General features: G+C 40.6%; 1 protein-coding gene across 1 annotated transcript in view; it reads left to right on the top strand.

The window, feature by feature from the left end:
• LOC139446692 (hepatocyte growth factor receptor-like) overlaps positions 1–17,054 on the top strand; it is a 37,285-nt gene extending 20,231 nt beyond the window's left edge. Inside the window, exons 8-17 of the mRNA XM_071227965.1 lie at positions 2,320–2,532; positions 4,728–4,868; positions 5,076–5,289; positions 5,773–5,907; positions 6,151–6,240; positions 6,729–6,910; positions 8,507–8,616; positions 10,313–10,472; positions 13,830–13,966; positions 15,322–17,054. Of these exons, the coding sequence (XP_071084066.1) occupies positions 2,320–2,532; positions 4,728–4,868; positions 5,076–5,289; positions 5,773–5,907; positions 6,151–6,240; positions 6,729–6,910; positions 8,507–8,616; positions 10,313–10,472; positions 13,830–13,966; positions 15,322–15,565 (1,626 nt within the window). The 3' untranslated portion in view covers positions 15,566–17,054. The remainder of the gene's footprint in view (positions 1–2,319; positions 2,533–4,727; positions 4,869–5,075; positions 5,290–5,772; positions 5,908–6,150; positions 6,241–6,728; positions 6,911–8,506; positions 8,617–10,312; positions 10,473–13,829; positions 13,967–15,321) is intronic.
• Positions 17,055–18,468: the final 1,414 nt, after the last annotated feature.

Genomic DNA, 18,468 nt, shown 5'->3' with positions numbered 1-18,468 from the left:
GAAAATATCACTTTTCTCAACTTCAGAAAACTCAGTCTTTCACACTGAAGTATATAATAAAAGCTTTTTTTCTCCATATTTTTTTTATAAATAAAGCCAGAACGTAGTTTTTTAAATGAATAATGTCTTTGCTCATCACAATTAATTATATTAAAACACAAAACAATGTTAAATAACGAATTTGTGTACCAGAATTGCCATGTGAAATATGTGAGGTGGGTGTTGGAAAATCCAAAATGGCTGTTGTTGACGGTGTACGGTCAGTAACAACTATCATGGATTTTCATGGATTTACATATGTATGTCAAAGTAACCATGTGTCTTTCACAGTGTATATACATATTATGTCAGTGTTTCCACCTGTGTCACTGTGTACATACGCATGGATGTCAGTGTGCTACCATGTATTCACCTTCATCTGCGTATATACATTTGTACGTTGTTATCCAGCCATGTGTTCATCTATCACAGTGTATATATACATGAGCATGTCACACTCACCATGTGTTCATCTATCACAGTGTATAAACATATGTTTGTCAGTGTGTAACCATGTGTTCATCTATCACAGTGTATATACATATGTTTGTCAGTGTGTAACCATGTGTTCATCTATCACAGTGTATATATACATGAGCATGTCACACTCACCATGTGTTCATCTATCACAGTGTATAAACATATGTTTGTCAGTGTGTAACCATGTGTTCATCTATCACTGTGTATAAACATATGTTTGTCAGTGTGTAACCATGTGTTCATCTATCACAGTGTATAAACATATGTTTGTCAGTGTGTAACCATGTGTTCATCTATCACAGTGTATAAACATATGTTTGTCAGTGTGTAACCATGTGTTCATCTATCATAGTGTATAAATATATGTTTGTCAGTGTGTAACCATGTGTTCATCTATCACAGTGTATAAACATATGTTTGTCAGTGTGTAACCATGTGTTCATCTATCACAGTGTATAAACATATGTTTGTCAGTGTGTAACCATGTGTTCATCTATCACAGTGTATATACATATGTTTGTCAGTGTGTAACCATGTGTTCATCTATCACAGTGTATAAACATATGTTTGTCAGTGTGTAACCATGTGTTCATCTATCACAGTGTATAAACATATGTTTGTCAGTGTGTAACCATGTGTTCATCTATCACAGTGTATAAACATATGTTTGTCAGTGTGTAACCATGTGTTCATCTATCACAGTGTATAAACATATGTTTGTCAGTGTGTAACCATGTGTTCATCTATCACAGTGTATATATACATATGTATGTCAGTGTGTAACCATGTGTTCATCTATCACAGTGTATAAACATATGTGTGTCAGTGTGTAACCATGTGTTCATCTATCACAGTGTATAAACATATGTATGTCAGTGTGTAACCATGTGTTCATCTATCACAGTGTATAAACATATGTTTGTCAGTGTGTAACCATGTGTTCATCTATCACTGTGTATATACATATGTTTGTCAGTGTGTAACCATGTGTTCATCTATCACAGTGTATAAACATATGTATGTCAGTGTGTAACCATGTGTTCATCTATCACAGTGTATAAACATATGTGTGTCAGTGTGTAACCATGTGTTCATCTATCACAGTGTATATATACATATGTGTGTCAGTGTGTAACCATGTGTTCATCTATCACAGTGTATAAACATATGTTTGTCAGTGTGTAACCATGTGTTCATCTATCACAGTGTATATACATATGTTTGTCAGTGTGTAACCATGTGTTCATCTATCACAGTGTATAAACATATGTTTGTCAGTGTGTAACCATGTGTTCATCTATCACAGTGTATAAACATATGTTTGTCAGTGTGTAACCATGTGTTCATCTATCACAGTGTATATACATATGTGTGTCAGTGTGTAACCATGTGTTCATCTATCACAGTGTATATATACATATGTGTGTCAGTGTGTAACCATGTGTTCACCTAACACTGTATATATACATATGTATGTCAGTGTGTAACCATGTGTTCATCTATCACAGTGTATAAACATATGTATGTCAGTGTGTAACCATGTGTTCATCTATCACAGTGTATAAACATATGTTTGTCAGTGTGTAACCATGTGTTCATCTATCACAGTGTATATACATATGTGTGTCAGTGTGTAACCATGTGTTCATCTACAACTGTGTGTACAGATATGTGTGTCAGTGTGTAACCATGTGTCCATCTACCACTGTGTGTACAGATATGCATGAGAGTGTAATCATGTGTTCGTTCCCCTGTCACTGTGTATATAGATATATATACATCTGAGTATGTTTGTTTCAGAATTGTACCAGAAGTAAGAAACCTACACAGCGGAAGGTGTTTTGTGTGACGCCACCGTTCGTAGCGGAAAATGGAAAAAAGACAACTGGCAACCTTTCTGTTATAATGGACGGAGTGATAAAACATTATAACATTACAGTCTACCCAGATCCAACCTTGGTATACTCACGAAGGCCTGTCGTGGTCAGTGAAGGAGATATGTTACACATACATGTAAGTACGATATGCAGCATATACAATAGCTAAATACACTCGTGGGTATAATATGTAACATATACACCATATACGTAGGCTATCCAGGAAATACACAAGCTCAACATGCCAAGTATTAAGATATAACAGCATTTACAAAAGCTAAACATACTCGTGAGTATAATATGTAACATATACACCATATAAGTAGGCTATCCAGGAAATACACAAGCTACACATACCAAGTATTAAGATATAACAGCATTTAAAACAGCTAAATATACTCGTGAGTATAATGTGTAACATATACACCATATAAGTAGGCTATTCAGGAAATACACAAGCTACACATGCCAAGTACTAAGATATAACAGCATTTACAACAGCTAAATATACTCGTGAGTATAATATGTAACATATACACCATATAAGTAGGCTATCCAGGAAATACACAAGCTACACATACCAAGTATTAAGATAAAACAGCATTTACAAAAGCTAAATATACTCGTGAGTATAATATGTAACATATACACCATATAAGTAGGCTATCCAGGAAATACACAAGCTACACATGCCAAGTACTAAGATATAACAGCATTTACAGCAGCTAAATATACTCGTGAGTATAATATGTAACATATACACCATATAAGTAGGATATCCAGTAAAATACACAAGCTACACATACCAAGTATTAAGATATAACAGCATATACATCAGTAAAACTTGTCAGGTTCTATGGTATACGACATATACATCAGATAAACATACCAGTAAGACACGCATCACACAAGAGAGAAAGATATGCAGCTTATATAACAGTTATTCATACCGGTAAGTATGATATGCATCATAGGAACCCTTTAGATATGCCAGTAAGTACGATATACACCATATATACCAGTACGACGTACCAGGAATTAAGCTATGTAACATATGCACCTGTTACACATACAAGATAGTAAGATGTGCGGTATATACACCAGTCAAACATATCGATAAGTAGGATATGCAGTATATACACCAGTCAAACATATCGATAAGTAGGATATGCAGTATATACATCAGTTAAACATATACAGTATGTTCATTAGTTATACAAATATGTATGTCAGTGTGTGATAATGTGTTCATCTATCACTGCATGTACATGTGTGTGTCAGTGGTTGTCAGTGTGTGATAATGTGTTCATCTATCACTGCATGTACATGTGTGTGTCAGTGGTTGTCAGTGTGTGATAATGTGTTCATCTATCACTGCATGTACATGTGTGTGTCAGTGTGTGATAATGTGTTCATCTATCACTGTATATACATGTGTGTGTGTCAGTGGTTGTCAATGTTTGATAATGTGTTCATCTATCACTGCATGTACATGTGTGTGTTAGTGGTTGTCAGTGTGTGATAATGTGTTCATCTATCACTGCATGTACATGTGTGTGTCAGTAGTTGTCAGTGTGTGATAATGTGTTCATCTATCACTGTATATACATGTGTGTGTGTCAGTGGTTGTCAGTGTGTGATAATGTGTACATCTATCACTGCATGTACATGTGTGTGTTAGTGGTTGTCAGTGTGTGATAATGTGTTCATCTATCACTGCATGTACATGTGTGTGTCAGTGTGTGATAATGTGTTCATCTATCACTGTATATACATGTGTGTGTGTCAGTGGTTGTCAGTGTGTGATAATGTGTTCATCTATCACTGCATGTACATGTGTGTGTTAGTGGTTGTCAGTGTGTGATAATGTGTTCATTTATCACTGCATGTACATGTGTGTGTCAGTGGTTGTCAGTGTGTGATAATGTGTTCATTTATCACCGCATGTACTTGTGTGTGTCAGTGGTTGTCAGTGTGTGATAATGTGTTCATATATCACTGCATGTACATGTGTGTGTCAGTGGTTGTCAGTGTGTGATAATGTGTTCATTTATCACTCTATATACATGTGTGTGTCAGTAGTTGTCAGTGTGTGATAATATGTTCACTTATCACAGTGTATATACATGTGTGTCAGCTTTAAATATATATCATATAGCTATGGCACAGACCATCCTTGGATCGAAGAATTAATGAAAGTCAGTTTTCTGTCAACTTAAACTTGATGTGTTTTCAGATTTACAGATGTTATTGAGTATTAACCTTCTGCATTTTGCCACTAATCAGGTTATACGACGAAGCAGTAATAGTCGTGTGATGTCTTCTGTTTAGGCTACCCTCGATGGCGTCAATGAAACAGATGTTCGAGTCGAAATCGGCCCGAGCAATTGTTCCAATGTTCATTTCAATGGCACGCTGATCACTTGTATGCCTGAGTTGAAGACTGATACCAATACGCCCAAGAATATCACGGTACAGTATATGAACATTGCAGTAATTACTACCAGCCGCGAACACGTGTTTAACATTGATCATCAGTCGGGAGACATTACAGAAATTGTGAAAGACTTCAACTCCTTGGTGTAACTTAGACTACACTTATATTGATTTGTTCATATGAGAAATATGATTATTATATGTGCATGTGTGTATTTAATTCTTTCACTCCATACACACCAGGTTCAAATAGGCAACAACCTGAGTCTGTATGCAGGACAGATCCTGTTTGTAACACGGAGGTCGCCTTCTTACCACAACATTATCATCGGGAGCGTGGTAACAGTGGCATTCATCGCCATCATCGTTGTCGCTGTAGCCGCCGTCTGTGTCAGGGAGTACAAATCAGCTCTGCATTCACGTCTGCAAACGGAGCTGACGTCAACTTCAGCAGATGGTAAGAATTATTTTCACAATATCGAGCTTTGATTGACTGAGAGACGGTATCTAGTTATAGCCACTGTGAAGGGTATTCCTGCTACACCTCGTCACCTCAGAAGACGGCTACCACTTTGGTGAAACCCCCGAACAAGAGTATTGTGTTGTCAAACCAAGCATTATACTTATACTCCAGTCTATGCTAGTCATAGAAGGTGACTTAATGGATCGGGCGGTCAGACTCGGTGACTTAGTTGATTGCTTGTGATCGTACCCCGACGGGTGGATCGTTGCTCATAACCTCAATCATTGGTTTGTCTGGTTCAGACTCGATAAGTAACAGGCCGCCGTCATATTTCTGCAATATTGCTGAGTTCGTCGTTCCAAAAAATATAATCATATCAATCCCCTTTGATCTTATTTTGCCGATTGCAGCCTGTTTATAATTATCATAAAGCATAATGACTGGCACATTTCATTATGTATATTGTTTACGATACAGGACAGAATTTATACTTCCTATTGGAATCAAGAGGAGTTAAAGAGACGCTATCTCCGGAACTGAGGCAACGCATTGAACAGAACAAGGTCGTCGTGCCGTCATCAAGGCTGAAACTGGGCGCTACGATCGGCTCAGGTAGCAACATCAATCTATTCAATCTGGATTAACTGCAGTTGTAGTGCAGCCATTTAAGGACTGATGTATGCCAACACACTTCACGTTTACTTGTACATCAGGTAGATAACATGCGCAAGAAAGCTGAGCGATTTATGTGATTTGGAATGGTGTTCTTATTTTCCATCAAGTTATAAACGCAGATATCTCTCAAGCCAGTGATTCGATATAAGGTGTATATATATTTCTCCTTCGCTATTGCAGGTAACTTCGGCTGTGTGTACGCAGGCATGTTGTACCCAGAGTCTGGGGAAGAAGAAGGGGCTGAGAAAGTCGCCATCAAAACAATGCTGGGTAGGGCCTGGCCTTCTGAATATTTGTAGTGTTTCCCTATTACGATCCAATAGTTATTGGTTATATATATGTAAGGGAACTGGCTGGGGGTAGATTAGGTGTGGGGTCATTGTAATGTCTTTTAGTAACATTTGTTGTGGTTTTAGATTGTATGGAGCTGATAGAGACACTGCCCAGTTTCGTGACTCATGACCGAGGCTAGATGTATATCATTACGTATGTTATCCGGATGAAGTAAAGCTCTTAAAGAGAGAGTCTGTTTATAGTCTGTTTATAGTCGTCCTATATGAACTTCGCACTCACATACGGTAAGTGGATGAAAGTCATGAAATGATGATGGTTGCGGTGATGTTGATATTTATTATTTCAGAAACAAGGTAACAAAAGCTGATCTGTATGTGTTACGTTAAAAAAACTTATCTTGTTCACTGGACATGATTGAAGTCCTGAACAAAGTTTTTTTTTAAATATTTGCATCTGTGTTCCAGATAACAGCCAGAACATGGATCTCTGTAGCTTTGTGGAGGAGGCGCTGGTTATGAAGGAGTTTGATCACGAGAATGTCCTCCAACTGTTGGGGATCTCGGTGAGCGAGAGTCAGCAGCCAATGGTGGTCCTGCCCTTCATGGCTAACGGGGATCTCCTGTCCTTCGTCTCGGATGACGCGAAGGTATGGTAAATCTGTTAAACAAACTATTACAAGGTTTTCCTCAGCAGGTAACCTTACCTTCCACTTCAACATGCGTCACTGAATCCTGTCTGCTTGGATGACAAGGTGGACACGAGGTGGACATATGCAGTGTCAGTGATACTTGATAAGCGGAATGGGTTCATCCTAAACATTCCATTACGACCATTGTAGGCAGACTGGGAGAACTGGTTCTTGTGATATTAAAACTGTAAGGGACAACTGGTTCTTGTGATATTAAGACTGTAAGGGACAACTGGTTCTTGTGATATTAAGATTGTGTGGGACAAGTGGTTCTTGTGATATTAAGACTGAAAGGGACATGTGGTTCTGGTGATATTAAGATTGTGTGGGACAACTGTTTCTTGTGATATTAAGACTATAAGGGACAACTGGTTCTTGTGATATTAGGACTGTAAGGGACAACTGGTTCTTGTTATATTAAGATTGTGTGGGACAACTGGTTCTTGTGATATTTAGACTGTAAGCTAAACTGGTTCTTGTGATATTAAGACTGTATGGGACAAATGGTTCTTGTGATATTAAAACTGTAAGGACAATTGGTTCTTGTGATATGAGGAGTGTTAGGGACAACTTGTTCTCGTGACATTGACATTGTGTGGGACAACTGGTTCTTGTGATATTAAACTGTAATGGACAACTGGTTCTTGTGATATGAGGACTGTAAGGAACGACTGGTTCTCGTAATATTAAAACTGTAGTGGACAACTGCTTCTCGTGATATTAAAACTGTACGGAAAACTGGTTCTTGTGATATTCAGATGCGTGTGGGCCATCTGGACGTCATGACTCTGGTGCTTACACTCTCTCCAATGTCTTCTATACAGCAATGTGTTCCTTTTACTATTTGGAAACTGGACATCATACGCAAAAGGAGAATGGTAACATACTTGAAAGGTGTCTTAGCTGGACATGACATCATGCTAAAGTCCTAGTCATACTAAGCCCCATGAGTTTGGTAGTCAGTGTACCATGGCCATGGTTAAATACTTGAATAAGTTCTTTTATACATGATATTACGAATATTGCTTAAGGTGAGCCTACAGAGTCTCATAACTTTGAGACCGTCTCCGTGGTCTAATGGTAGAGCGTCCGCCCGGAGAGCGTCCGGAGTTCGGGTCCGGGTCCGGGTCCGGGGTTCGATCCCCGACCGCGTCATGCTAAAACACGTTACAAGATGGTACTTGTTATTACCCATTACCCTGTCTGGCGCTCGGGACTAAGGGCTAAAACAAGGACTGGTCGGCTCGGAGTCAGTATACTGTGTCTGAGTGGGGTATTCATGTTAAACTGCGGCATGGTATCTCAGTGGGCTAGCACTATAAATCAGCATCAGTCCTTACTAGTACAAGCAGCCCCCCCCCAAACACACACATACAAAATAAACCCCCTCTCACCTCACCTCACCCCATATCTTTGGAAATTAAGTAAGAAGTATGACATGATGATTACACAGTTCAACCGTTTTATGATGGAGATGATATCGCGTCTAGTGTTATCCTAAATAGTGTCATAACCTTGTAATTATATTCTGTAATGTCCTCACATTCCTTGCAGGAGGTGCGGGTGTACGACATCCTGAGATGGGGTGTCGATATTGCCGAGGGCATGAACTACCTGTCCACTCTAAAACTGGTGCACAGAGACCTGGCGGCCAGGAACTGCATGTGAGTTGTTCCCGACAATATGGGAAAGGAGGTATCATATCTATAACATTGACTCTATCACACAGCCAACATTTCCTCATATCAACACCCTCGTTGCTCCCACTCTACCACTTGACCAATAGTTGCTCATATTACAGTTGACTTGTTCTGGTTCCGTACCATGTCCAAGGATTTATTGTCAGCTTGTGGTTGAAGCACGTCATGATCTAAGGCATTCAGGAACAATGAATACATAACAACTAAACAATACACCTTCCAACACCCGATGACAACACAGACATGATTGTACGGAGTCTGTAGCTCAGACATACATCATGGTCAAAAGACCCATGTATCCGGGACATTTCGTCCGGACGCCTCAGAAAGGGGTCGTTATGTTAGACTTATGGCACAATTCGTGATAATGTTATACAGAAAGTAGAGGAGAGAGAGAATTTACGGATGTCAACTTTTTATTATGAGAAACGCAACGTTTCGGAGTAAATGCATACTCCCTCATCAGGTGAACGAGGTGACTGTTGACTTCCCTTGACAGGTTTCCACCATTGTTTTCTTATTACTTTTGTTGTTTTTACGTGTACATAAAAAATCATATGTACATCCTAGCATTCATTCATCTGATGAAGCAGTAAGCATATACTCCGTAACGTTTTGCTCCTCACGATATAGAAGCTGACATCCATAAATTCTCTCTTTTCTACAAATATCTCAATGCAATTCAAAGACTTGATGAAGACCATGGACCCGTTGACGAGTTACTCATCCTGATTAACATATTTTATTTAACAAGGATGAAGTAATCATGATCATGTATTTATCTGTCTCTCTATCACGTCACATGCACCGCCTCACTATTACATTACCTGACGTATCTATCACGTCACATGCACCGCCTCACTATACCATTACATGACGTATCTATCACGTCACATGCACCGCCTCACTATTCCATTACATGACGTATCTATCACGTCACATGCACCGCCTCACTATACCATTACATGACGTATCTATCACGTCACATGCACCGCCTCACTATTCCATTACATAACCTCTTATTACATAATATGTACCGCCTTACTACTACATTACATGGCGTATACATCACGTCACATGCACCGCCTTACTTTCACATTACATATTGTCTGTATCACACAATATGCACCGCCTTACTATAACATAACATGTCGTCTGTATCACGTCACATGCACCGCCTTACTATTACATTACATGACATATCTACCACGACACATGCACCGCCTCACTATTAAATTGCTTAACGTCTGTATCACATTATACGCGCCGCCTCACTATCACATTACATGTCGTATCTATCATGTCTAATGCATCGCCTCACTATCACATTACATGTCGTATCTATCACGTCTCATGTATCGCCTCACTATAACAATATATGACGTATCCATCACGTCACATGCACCGCCTCACTATCACATTACATGTCGTCATTATCACGTCTCATGCACCGCCTCACTAACATGTCGTATCTACCACGTCCCATGCACCGCCTCACTATCACATTATATAACGTATGTATGGCCTCAGAGTAACTGTGTATCTCATTATAAAATGTACGTATCACCTAACATCCACTATGTATCACGCTCTTTAACGTATGTATCACCTAATCTGACCTGTGTATCACATGAAGTATGTATCGCCCTGTATGCTCCAGGCTTGATGACAACCTGCGTGTGAAGGTGGCGGACTTCGGACTGTGCAGAGACATCTACGAGAAAGGCTACTACACCAGCGACAACAAGAAGAAGCTGCCGATCCGCTGGATGGCGCCAGAGAGCATGGAGAGAGGAAGCTACAGCTCCAAGTCAGACGTGGTAGGTACTGGAGGCTGGTCCTAGGTGACGACAAACAGGTTTCTGAAAAGGACAACATAGAGAGTCAACTCAAAGTTAGACGTGAGATACTGGAGGCTGTTACTAGATGGTCGACACTGGAGGCTGGTCCTGGGTGGCGACAAACAGGTTTCTGATAAGGACAACATAGAGAGTCAACTCCAAGTCAGACGTGGTAGGTTCTGGAGGCTGTTACTAGGTGACGACAAACAGGTTTCTGATAGAGACGTGGTAGGTACTGGAGGCTGGTCCTAGGTGACGACAAACAGGTTTCTGATAAGGACAACATAGAGAGTCAACTCCAAGTCAGACGTGGTAGGTTCTGGAAGCTGTTACTAGGTGACGACAAACAGGTTTCTGATAAGGACAACATAGAGAGTCAACTCCAAGTTAGACGTTTTTGGTACTGGAAGCTGTTACCAGGTGATGACAAACAGGTTTCTGATAAGGACAACATAGAGAGGCAACTCCAAATTAGACATGAGGTACTGGAGGCTGGTCCTAGGTGACGACAAACAGGTTTCTGATAAGGACAATATAGAGAGGCAACTCCAAGTTAGACGTTTTTGGTACTGGAAGCTGTTACCAGGTGACGACAAACAGGTTTCTGATCAGGACAATATAGAGAGGCAACTCCAAATTAGACGTGAGGTACTGGAGGCTGGTCCAAGGTGACGACAAACAGGTTTCTGATCAGGACAATATAGAGAGGCAACTCCAAGTTAGACGTTTTTGGTACTGGAAGCCGGTCCTAGGTGACGACAAACAGGTTTCTGATAAGGACAATATAGAGAGTCAACTCCAAGTTAGACGTGAGATACTGGAGGCTGTTACTAGATGGTCGACACTGGAGGCTGGTCCTGGGTGGCGACAAACAGGTTTCTGATAAGGACAACATAGAGAGTCAACTCCAAGTCAGACGTGGTAGGTTCTGGAGGCTGTTACTAGGTGACGACAAACAGGTTTCTGATAGAGACGTGGTAGGTACTGGAGGCTGGTCCTAGGTGACGACAAACAGGTTTCTGATAAGGACAACATAGAGAGTCAACTCCAAGTCAGACGTGGTAGGTTCTGGAAGCTGTTACTAGGTGACGACAAACAGGTTTCTGATAAGGACAACATAGAGAGTCAACTCCAAGTTAGACGTTTTTGGTACTGGAAGCTGTTACCAGGTGATGACAAACAGGTTTCTGATAAGGACAACATAGAGAGGCAACTCCAAATTAGACATGAGGTACTGGAGGCTGGTCCTAGGTGACGACAAACAGGTTTCTGATAAGGACAATATAGAGAGGCAACTCCAAGTTAGACGTTTTTGGTACTGGAAGCTGTTACCAGGTGACGACAAACAGGTTTCTGATCAGGACAATATAGAGAGGCAACTCCAAATTAGACGTGAGGTACTGGAGGCTGGTCCAAGGTGACGACAAACAGGTTTCTGATCAGGACAATATAGAGAGGCAACTCCAAGTTAGACGTTTTTGGTACTGGAAGCCGGTCCTAGGTGACGACAAACAGGTTTCTGATAAGGACAATATAGAGAGGCAACTCCAAGTTAGACCTGGTTGGTACTGGAAGCTGGTCCTAGGTGACGACAAACAGGTTTCTGATAAGGACAATATAGAGAGGCAACTCGAAGTCAGACGTGGTTGGTACTGGAAGCTGTTACCAGGTGATGACAAACAGGTTTCTGATAAGGACAATATAGAGAGGCAACTCCAAGTCAGTTCATCGCGATTGGTAGATGCAAGAGCTCAAGAGGGTTCGCAAGGCTGCAGCCGTTGGAGGATTGAGTTTACATAGATCAAAGCTAAAGTAGAGAGAAATGAAATATATTCCATATTTCGAGTGAAATATCATGTTTCTCTCATCGAGTGACGAGATATCTCCTTTTCCCCGTCACGAAATGAGTGAAACCTAATACTCCAAGAGACACTATTTATTAGATACTTTTTGTGTAGTTGTCAATCGGAAAACTCAATTATTTCACTACAAATGTATAACCTTGAAACGTAAATTCTCCCTACCTAACACCCAGAGACGTTTCATCACCCCTTGTAATTGAGACTTTAAAAGTCTCCCATGTTTGCAAAATCTTAAAAAAATATAGACAAAAGTAACAAAACATATACGACGTCAAATAATTTCTTTGTCATACATTTGGATATGATTATATATACAAAATCAACTTCAACAAAATATATCCTTGAATGTTTACGAGAACGCTGTTCGAAGCGAAAGGATACACCCTGGTCAAGTTACAAAAATGGCGCTTTGCGAAAGAAACAGTCTCGTTTGACGAGTTAAATGAGAAATTTAAAGTTTGTAACGAAACATTTTCAAGAGAATAACAAACGACAAGAAGCGATATTTACTCCATAAATGAACATCTGTCATTAGTTTGCCTTGTAAATGTGGAACTAACGTAAATAGGAATTACGTCAACAGTTTGTGTACGGGCGAGACGCTTTCGATAAAGGGAGACACAAGCTCCTCACAGCGATAGTCCTTTCGCGGAGCTCTCTAATACTATCGCTGCCACCAATCAAAACTCCCCACTGTGATAGGTGGCCCCAACCATGCTTGGAGTTGAACTCGCAACCGAATGACCGTTATGTTTACAAACAAGTGACGACTGTTGTGACGCCGAATACACTTACCGCTGATAAATTACTTTCTTATTTGATATAATAAGAATGTAAGGGAGAAGTTGGTTGATTTTCCGTTAGTCTGCAATCTCGAACCAATCTGATTATTTAAACAACAAAGTAAATTCATCTGGAAAACATGGCCAGTCGTAAAGCCTTTCAAAATGAACTATGATGGCATTCCCAAAGACATAAAAAAGTATACACGTTACTACATATGGGGTTAGAGGGCAAATTTCAAGATTCTCGTAATGGCCGCGCCGAAACTGGTGGCAGCGATGTTACCGAGAGTGTAACGAAGGTGTCACGCGCTGGGAAGGAGCTAGAGGGAGACAATGTAAGGGGAGGTAACTCTTGTAAGACAATAGTTCCGTCAAAGTGATATGTTCACTACAGTGAAATAGCAAGTGTTATGTCACTGCAAGGAAAACTTCACTTTTCTCAACTTCAGAAAACACAGTTTTTTACGTTAAAGTATGTAATAGAGCTCTCTCTTGTTACGCAAAACTCAGATGTTCTGTATGCACAGGGCAATATGTTTTGTAACAGTGTTACATAATAGACAAATAACACGTAAGTCGGATAAAAGACTTACCCAGACTGAATATTTGGTATAACAGGAGTTGGCCGTATCTGTCATCTGTTTCGTTGCAGTGGGTTCTTGATTTAACTTCGAAACGTTCCCTTACAGTGGTCTCTGGGTGTGGTTCTTTGGGAGGTGCTGACACGTGGAGCCACACCCTACCCGGGGGTGGATGGATGGGATATCACGCGCTTCCTCCAACATGGCCGGCGTCTTCAACAACCCTGGTTCTGCAGTAATGAGTTGTAAGTAACACAACCAAGGCGTTCATCATTGTAGACTAATTTGGGTAAACATGTCATTAAACACCTACCTGAAGCTCCATGATCCACAAGGTAATTGGAGCAAAGTGTATGGCTGCGTGTACTAGTCCGGACTAATGCCGATGTTATAGTGCTAGCTCACTGAGATGCCATGGCGCAATTCACTTTGAATGCCACACTCAGACACAGTATACTGACGCCAGTCCTTGTTTTAGCACCTCAATGCCGAGCGCCAAGCAGGGTAACAACAAGTACCAACTTTTAATGTTTTTTGCTATGCCGCCCAAATCTCTACGGGCGGACGCTCTACCATTAGACCACGGAGGCGGTCCATCATTATTGAAGTTATATCTGTATATGACCTGTACATAATCGAGAATGACCAGGCACACCAGTGACTGAAAGCTTGAGCAACTATCAACGCCATTGACGTACAGATGATACGCAGTCAGGACAGTGGTAGAGCCTGACCACCCGATCTCAAAAACTCGGAAACATAACATTGATTATGGGTAATGTAACTTCGAGCGAGGGGTCAAGTTTAGACAGTTTACCGCGACCTCTGTGGAACAAGATATTTTCATCAACACCCAATGATATTTGTATATATAGAAAATGTACATCTAAACAACACGCAAACGATGTTGATAAGTTTAATGGGACGCTGGGATAGCATAGTGGTTTATGCGTTGGTTCATTAAACCCCAGACCCTGGTTCGATTCTCCACAAGGATACAGAGCCTAAAATAAATTTCTGGATAGTAAAGGCTGGAATTTTGCCCAAACGACGTCAAATCCCGACTATGCACATTTCATTGAGCCATTTCTTCATGTTACCGATGCTTATTCAAAAGTCATTACTATCAATATAGATTTGTTGCCTACATTTTTACATATAACCAATCTAGTCGACTATACAGTGTGTACTATATACATTCTAGGAACACCGTCATCCATGTATCTTTCAATTCTAGTTGACTATACAGTGTGTACTATATACATTCTAGGAACACCGTCATCCATGTATCTTTCAATTCTAGTTGACTATACAGTGTGTACTATATACATTCTAGGAACACCGTCATCCATGCATCTTTCAATTCTAGTTGACTATACAGTGTGTACTATATACAATCTAGGAACACCGTCATCCATGCATCTTTCAATTCTAGTTGACTAAACAGTGTGTACTATATACAATTTAGGAACACTGTCATCAATGCATCTTTCCTATCTACTCGACTATACAGTTTGTACTATATGCACTCTAGGAACACCGTTATCCATGCATCTTTCCAGTCTACTCAACTTTACAGTGTGAGCTATATACATTCTAGGTACGGCGTCATGCTGGAGATCTGGTCACAAGACCCAGGACTGCGACCCACGTTCTCTGAAGTGTCCGAATCACTCACCACGTTACTCAAACTGTCGTCAGACCAGGAAGTGACGTCAGAAAGCAAAGATGACGGTTACGTCACATTTCCTTCATGTTCCCGTTATGTTGAGCTTCGGGTCCCCGAATATTTTGTGTTAGAAACTGAAGCTTCAAGGGAAAATCAGGATGCAATGCCTGTGTAGGGAAAAAACAAAAATGCTATCAACATTTCCTTTCTCGAGAGGAGGAGCAGATAAATGAACAGTGTCGCGTGATTCAGGTGTGAGGACCCGCAAGTATGAACTCTTAGTGAGAGATTGCAGTTTGAACATATTATATGATTCATGTGGTGCGTCAGCATTGACAGAAATCCCAGATTTGGAGTAAATGATTATTTGTGTTTGTGTCTTTAGCATGACATTGATGTGTTTGTCAAAGAATGTAAATCGTCTGTTTGATGGTTAACACGTGAAATTGATGTTTGTATATGGCTATAGTAACTTGAGTACATCTTCCCAGGTCAAGGGCGTTAACTGACTATAAAAGTCCAGTTTCCATCCTTGCCGAACTAGACTGGAATTTCCAGGCTAGATCGGAGCGCCACCAGTGGCTGTTGCGGGTTATGTACCTTTAAGTCCCTCCTAGTGACCAATACCACATATCCCTTGCATTTGCTTCTAACAAAATGGCGGCGCCCAGTCAAGACGATCTGATCGATAATCAAGATCATTTTTTTGTAATAAAACGGCGAAGCGCATCAAATCACTTTAGCACCTTGATTAAAAACAGGAAAAGATTGTCAAAATATCTGTCGACGCCCAGTTGACGGTACACATGCTTCGCAATTCCTGCAGTCGACCGAAATCTACACGTTGAAATCCATGTTGTTTACCAACCGGATGTCCAGTCCGATTTTGATTTGACTATGCATAGACTCGTTGGCCCAGCCAAAACGTAACTCCATAATTCCAGCCTAGTTTGGCAAGGGCGGAAACTAGACTTTTATAATCAGTTATAGCCTTGCCGTGGAAACTGGACCCTTTTTGTCAGTTAACGCCCTTGCCCCGGGAAGATGCTACGATATATGGTGTGCCTATAAAGCCCCGGGCAGCAAGTTTTCAACCAGCTTACGACGGGCGCGGTGCAATGTTCGGGCTATTTTAGGTATGAGCAAAACACGTTACTCAGTTAAAAAGTCAAGATTAATACATGTCCGGTTTAAATACTTATGAGTAATGTCCCTTTGTGTGCATGTGTAGTCTTTACTAACAAGATCTTCCCCCAATCCGGGGATGTCCAATCCTGCGTGCTCATGACGTGTGTTCATTATCAAGAGGCCCGCCCAATTACAATCAGGATGTTGATGTCACGTCTTATTATTGTTCTAGATTTTTAGATACACTATCTATCTATCTGTGGTTTTGTATTTATTGATTAATGGTATTATACTTGCACATGAAAACGCCATCACACGTATGCATGCACTTTTTTCAAACAACGCTGAATTAACTAAAGCGATATCAGTTTTATCTATGATCTTCTATTTTGTTCCTTATATACTATTTAAGCTATGATATCTATTGTATTTACTTTGTATAAGGGCAAAGATCAAAATGATGTACATCAAAGTCTATGCATATTCTTAACATGTAAATATGTACATACAAACCTTGCTTGACTGAATATATAATAAACTCTCAATATTTTGCATATACTATTTCTTGTGTTGTTGAAGGAGTGCATAGAGTGTCCTTTGTGTTGAGGCGATGGTGCAGCCGAATGGATAACGCGGTCGCTCGTCTTGCCCAAAAAATCGGGTTCGTCTCGTACATATGTGAACTCGGGTCCTCTGTGTGACGAACTAGCGATTATCGCTGTCGGCAACACACATCGTCTTTATAAGTATTGAGTCAAGCACAACGAGTTTGGTAATCTTTAATATACCGTAACATTGTTTACATACCTGTTCTCTCTAATGCAGTATTTAGGGTCTAGACGGATTGTTCTGGTCTACAGAGGTTATTTGTTTGAAAATATCAAATTATATCTCGTATTATCAAAGATAAGATGTTACGTTGATCGAATAATGTATGAGACGCTGTAACGTTATTGTCCCGACGGAATTATTGTTGAGACTATGGGTGACATCGGCACTTCTCTCGTCTCAAACTACGTATAAGGCGATATTATATAATTAAGGGTCATTATAACTTCAGCTTAACGAGGCTTAATTATCTGTTTTGGTTAAAATTATCTCCTTCGTAAGGGCAATAAATGGCTGAGCAGGTTTTCTGCAAATGACAATGCCTAAAAATTAGTGTTACTGTTATTTTGAAAATCATGAATTGTCGTATAAACAAGGAGGTGAGGTGAAATGTGGCTTAACGTCACGTCCAAGATTATTGCACTTATATAGCGACAGGCATGCACGTGTGTGTGTGGCTGCTTGTTATAGTCCGGACTGATGCCGATTTATAGTGCTAGCACACTGAGATCCAATGCCTCAGTTCAACATGAATATCCCACTCAGACACAGTATACTGACTCCGAGCCGACAAGTCCTTGTTTTAGCCCCTTAATGCCGAGAACCAGACATGGTAACAACAAGTGACATCTTTTAACGTCTTTTGGTATGACGCGGCCGGGGATCGAACCCCAGACCTTCCGCTCTCCGGGCGGACGCTCTACCACTAGACCACGGAGGCGGTCTATAAACATGGAAAGCAAGTGACACTGCTCGTGACATAAGTATTTCCGTCCGTGTCATGCATCAGCTGCAACTGATTATGTTCCTGTATTTGATTGCTGCACAGCTATCCCAGCATTTATGTGACTGGTCAGGGGCCCCACACCCACACCCTTCCTCCCCCAAATTGGGAGCAAGAAATCCGGGAAGCTAGAAGACCTACCTGGTCCAGGCTTTCCCTCGATACATATGGCATTTACAGTTTGTGTGAGTGTTGTTTAACGCCGCAATCAGCACTCTTCCAGCTACAAGTATATGACCGCGGTCTGTAAATAATCGAATCTGGACCAGAAAATCCAGTGATTGATATGAGCATCGATCCACGTAAATGGTATACGATGAACTGCATCAACCAAGTCA

The sequence above is a fragment of the Haliotis cracherodii genome, unplaced genomic scaffold, assembly GCF_022045235.1.
Source record: "Haliotis cracherodii isolate W230 unplaced genomic scaffold, xgHalCrac1.p SCAF_6, whole genome shotgun sequence".
Taxonomy (NCBI): Eukaryota; Metazoa; Mollusca; class Gastropoda; order Lepetellida; family Haliotidae; genus Haliotis; species Haliotis cracherodii.
The sequence above is the reverse complement of the archived record's forward strand: the minus strand, read 5'-3'. Positions and strand labels throughout refer to the sequence as shown.